Raw genomic sequence first — 4,933 nt, 5'->3', positions numbered from 1 at the left:
ACCAACCTCATGGCCTCGTATAGCAGAGGCGGGAGAAAGGGGCCGTTTGCCGGCTACCACGTCCTGATCAAACCTGGCGGCCGAAGCTTCTTTGCAGCGGGCCGGTGGCAGCCGGAAAAGGAAGATCTCGCTTCCATTCGCCAGCATATCCTCGAGAATACCGATCAAGCACAAGCTCTGCGCCAAGCAGTGGAAGAACCCAGCTTCGTCAAGTGGTTTGGTCCGCCTAAACTCAACGCTGACTCTCAAACCAAAGCCAAAGCCAAAGCCAAAGCCACAGCCAAAGCCAAGCCCGACCAACAACGATGCAATCTCTGGGGAGGCGATGACGAGCTCAAAGTGGCACCCAAGATCGCGGGTGTGGACAAGACACATCGCGACATCCACTGGCTCAAGCTGCGCAGCTTCTGCGTGATTCACACGTAAGTCTTTGCCTCACAACCTCCGAGCTAAGCTTTGGCACTGATCATGCTTTGTTGGGGAAGGCTAGTTTCACCGACGAGGAAGTTCTCAGCAAGCAGTTTCGAAAACGCCTCGTCGAGGCCGCCAAAGTGTCCGAACCACTGGTCACCATGTAAGTACCGCGCCTGGTCTCGAGTAGCGAAGGGTTAAGCTCACCAACTTTGTCGGAACCCTCTGCCCAGACTCAACTCGATAACCTCGCCGGATCCACCGTCCCCACCAGCTTCCGACGGAGAGCAAGCTTCGCAAGACGAGGAAAACGCCGAAGAAAGCGCCGCAGAAAGCGTCGAAGAAGACGACGACTAGAGCCGCTTGGCAAGCGTTGGAACATCTGGTGGTCCCTGGGCCCCGTTCGCAGACGAGATGTGGTAGACCCAGCTTCGATATAATGAGAGGCCGACCCGACATGTGCGCGTGTGCGTGCGTGATCTTGACTGGATGCGCTAGCCGTCTCTGGCTCCCTCTCCGGAATCGAACCCTTCGAACCCGTTACCCACGACTCTCTTTCAGGGATCGAGCCCTTGTTCCCCGTTATCCGTTGCAAGTGGTCGTCGTCGTCGTCGTCGTCGTCATGGTCGTTGTCGCTGTTGACGTGGTCGTGGTCGTGGTCGTGGTCGTTCTCGTCGTCGTCGTCGTCCATGTCACCGTTGTTGGAGACATCCGCATCGCTCAGACACATTCGTGCTGCTGCCGAGCATCGTGCCCGCCTCGCGCATCGTGCCCGCCTCGCGCATCGTGCCCGCCTCGCGCATCGTGCCCGCCTCGCGCATCCTGCTCTCCTTATCCATTGGGTCAGCTCTCCTCGTTCAGACGGTCTGCTGGCTTCGTTTGTACGTCGCTGGTGCTGGCGGAAGAGGTTGCGCATTCTTAGTATGTTACAAAAGATCGGAGGAGGTGGGGCGTCTAGAGCTGGACGGTGCGTGCGCCGTCGCGGTCGATGACGCGCACCGTAAACTGGCCGAGGTCGACGATGAAGCGCTGCTTGAGCTCGTTGATGCACCTCCTGAGCAAGTCGAGGCCCTCCTCGAGCGACATGTCGGGGCGGTGGTAGCGGTCGAGTGTCGACATGGCAAAGAAGGCGCCATATCCATGCGCTGCAAACGGCACAGTCGCCATGGTGCCCAGGTAGTCGATCCAGTACAGCGCCGGTTCGGACGTGGGCAGATCAAACCCGCCCAACAGCAGGTTCACCTGGTACGGACTGCGCGATCTCAACGACTCGGCAAGCTGCTTTCGAATCCATGCCGCCGCCGACCTGGGCCTCAATTCAACATGATGCCTGTTCCAAAAGCCTAGAGTCAGTCACAATGCTCGAAAGCGCTCGGTGTCGAAGGATGCGCAAGGCTTACCTGATGCTGTAGAGTCTGGTGTTGCGTTCAATGTACTCGGAGAACTGCAGCGTGTCGCCCGGCTCGCCCGAAAACGTCATGACGAGGTGGTCGCTCAGCACCTTTTGCTTGTCCACGTCCGACTTCATCTTGACGATCGAGCGCGCCGCATTCGAGTCCGATGCGATGATCGTGTACCCCTTGCCCGTGATTCCGAACGAGCACTCCATCTTGGCTTACGTTGTCAGTGCGGGGAGCCGAGTGGACGGTGGAAGCTTGAGAGCGAGTGCGGGAGTCGATGCGCTGCGGTGCGGCGATGAGCTGAGGCTGAATCTGGTCGATATGCGACGGTGCGATGCTATGCGTGGTTCGAAGGTCGAGGTGGATGACGAGGAAGGAGCGACCAGATGTGGGAGTGAGGAGGATGAGGATGTCGAGTGGAGCAGCGAGAGGATGCGTAACCGGCGAAAGTGGCACTTGCGCAACCCGCAGCCGCCTCAGCCTGGGCGGCCCGCCTGTCATTCTACGCGTGTTGCGAAGCCAATGTGGAGTGATCGACTCGCCGTGTGCAGGCTTGGATTTTCCAGCTTCCGAGGTTTTGAAAATGCGTTTTGGGGGAAATCAGAGTCTAACACTATGAATTTGCGCTCACGCGTCTTGGACGCGCCGGCTCGACGCTGAGCTGCATCCTCGCAGCCCAAAAGCTTTTGGATGCAGGGCGCGCAGGGTGTTGATCTTGCCGCATCCACCTCATCCTCTTCATTCGACCTCCATCCGACATAGAACCGCGCCTGCTCACCTTCAAGCTGCACTGCCGATCATGCCTTCAGCACGGCTCTCCTCACAGGCCGCAACGGCATCCGCATCCGCTTCCGCACCCTCGACCGAAGCAGGCCCATCCACCATCCCCGCTACATCCTCATCATCCAAGACAGCCACCGCTGCCATCGCCGCCGACAAGAAGGAAGAAGCTTCCACAGACGCGCATCTGGAGCTGCTCACCGAGCACTTTGGCTACAACCCCAAGTCATTCATCGACGCGCTCGTGTACCTCTCCAACGAGCACCTGTACAGCATCGCGACCGAGTTCGAAAACGTCGTGGGCGGCCTGCTCGACAGCGTCGACGGTGGTGAGCTCGAGGCGGAGCAAGGAATCCATGCGATCCTCACGCTCATGGAGAACGCGCTGGACCACACCATGGACACGTTCGAGCTGTACTGCTTCCGCTCCGTCTTCGGTATCCGGCCGAGGCAGGCCAAGTACATGACGCTCGACCACCACCGGGGGCTCGATCTGCGGCCACAGCAACCGACTGCAGAGTACAAGGCCAGACCGAAGGGAGGGAGGAAAAGTGCGGTGGCATCAACGAATAGCGCAAGTGAGCGCAGCTACAAGCTCGGCGAAACAGAGGACTCGCTCAAACGCCAGATCGCCGCCGTAAGTACCCCCCAACCTCGCCTTTGAACGGGAGCCCAGACTGACTTTGATCGTTTCTTTGTTGCTAGGCGAGAGCGACGCAGCACAAGCTGCTTCTTGCGCAAGCGGCTTCGGAACAGACGCTCTCACGAATGCTGTCGCTATCGGAGCGATTCTCGTCGATCCTCGCACGCACCGATTCGGCGCCGGTGCTGAGCGAGACGCTCGGGCAGTATGCGCGGAAGCTACGTGCGGATACTGCGCCGCTTTTGCGATCGGTGGGCGAGTTGCGTGCTGCCGATCCGCTGGGTGCACCTCTGCACTCGCCCAGCGCTGTCGAGGCGGACGACGACGAAGGGGCGGCAGCGGACGTGCGTGCGTGGCAGCGCGGCAGAGAAGGATACCTCAACTGGGAGGCGGACAGAATCATCGCCAAGTCGAAGCGCAAGGATGCACCACCATCGGCGACGACAGCAGTGGTGGGGGAGAAGGAGCAGGATGAGAAGACGCCTAAGAAGAAGAGGATCGCGACTGCCACGCCCGCGTCCAAACGCAGGACACCAGCATCCACACGCCGCGCCTAGCACCGCTTACCGTCAGTTTGCAGGCAATGCATCAGTGAATACGCTTCGGAACGCAGCCCGCACAAGAGCGTGCCTCTCCAGCAACTGTTAGCTGAGAGAACGGGCGAGGCGCTACCAACACTGCGGGCGAGATTCAGAATGCCGATTTAGCACCCCGAACGACAGCTGCTGTTCATTCTTTGATCGCACGATGTTGGGATACCTGGTGCAAGCGAGATGTCACTCCGAGCGCATGTCATGATGATGGCTAGGTCAAGCGAGATGTCACACCGAGTCTGATGGCGACGGTTGAGTGGAATGCATGCGCCAACAATACGGAGTCGATCGTGATACCGACATGCGACCTACTCGCCACCTTGCGCTCTGGTGGAGGGGAAACGCAGACGTTGGCCGAGGAATCAATCGCACCATCAAATCGCTTGCATCTCTACAGCCCGCTTTTGAAAAGCTGGAGTCGAGCATGCCGAGAACAGACGCAGGGGCTACGCAGAGAGATCACGATGCTTGAATCTTCTGTCACAGCACGGCGACTCTCGGAGCCGTTCTTGCACGCAACCGCGCGCGTGCGAGATCCGCCGCCGCTTCGACGAGGTGAATCGCCTTGTCGCGTCGCTAGCCGTCGGCCCATGCTGTTTTTTCTCTTTTCTATTGCAGGCGTTTGAAGATGCCACGCCGAGCAGCGGTGAGAGGAACGAGGAAGCTCGTCCGTCCCGGATCGGTTCGGCTCAGCTGCGGATGGTCTTGGCGTTTAGGCAGAGGTGGTGTGAGGGTAGCGCACAAGTGGTGTGACAGTAGCGAGAAGCTTTTCAGCACAAAGTCACAACTCGTGTCTCTCGCCGAAATGAGGAAATCAGGCTTGTGGTCCGGCAACCTTGCCACTGCTGCGTACAGGCTGCATTGACGCACCTTGCATTGCGCAGCTTTGCTGTTGCTGATGATGCTTGCGCAAGACCGTGCGCAAGGGCACACCTCGGGAGTCGAGAGGGCGAAAAGCTGCGCACCGTTGCCGCAAAGTGCGCAACAGCTGAGTCGCAGCACCGAGCACGTCTGGACACCATTCTGTATGTGCTCGTGTCGAGTCGCCCGTTTCCTCGTTCCCTCGTTCCCTTTTCCTGTACCACCATCACTCCGCTCCCTCCTCA

At 59.2% G+C, this 4,933-nt stretch overlaps 3 protein-coding genes across 3 annotated transcripts; 2 read left to right on the top strand and 1 right to left on the bottom strand.

The window, feature by feature from the left end:
- On the top strand, window positions 1-768 carry PAN0_125d6779 (uncharacterized protein; the record flags this gene model as incomplete). The annotated part of the gene is made up of 3 exons (XM_014797800.1): window positions 1-422; window positions 491-574; window positions 645-768. Coding segments are annotated over 3 exons (630 nt in total), but the record flags the coding sequence as incomplete, so codon positions are not given.
- Window positions 769-1,365: 597 nt separating this feature from the next.
- PAN0_125c6778 (proteasome component Pre1) lies at window positions 1,366-2,312 on the bottom strand (the record flags this gene model as incomplete). Its single annotated transcript, XM_014797799.1, has 3 exons — window positions 1,366-1,717; window positions 1,812-1,939; window positions 2,031-2,312. 3 exons carry the CDS (start codon window positions 2,310-2,312, stop codon window positions 1,366-1,368), a joined length of 762 nt encoding a protein of 253 aa, XP_014653285.1.
- Window positions 2,313-2,610: 298 nt separating this feature from the next.
- Window positions 2,611-3,791, top strand: PAN0_125d6777 (uncharacterized protein; the record flags this gene model as incomplete). The annotated part of the gene is made up of 2 exons (XM_014797798.1): window positions 2,611-3,228; window positions 3,297-3,791. The coding sequence occupies 2 exons, from the start codon at window positions 2,611-2,613 to the stop codon at window positions 3,789-3,791; spliced, it is 1,113 nt and encodes a 370-aa protein (XP_014653284.1).
- Between the last annotated feature and the right edge of the window lie 1,142 nt (window positions 3,792-4,933).

This window comes from Moesziomyces antarcticus, assembly GCF_000747765.1.
Source record: "Moesziomyces antarcticus DNA, scaffold: scaffold_v10125, strain JCM 10317, whole genome shotgun sequence".
Lineage (NCBI taxonomy): Eukaryota > Fungi > Basidiomycota > Ustilaginomycetes > Ustilaginales > Ustilaginaceae > Moesziomyces > Moesziomyces antarcticus.
This window is presented reverse-complemented; position numbering and strand designations above follow the sequence as displayed.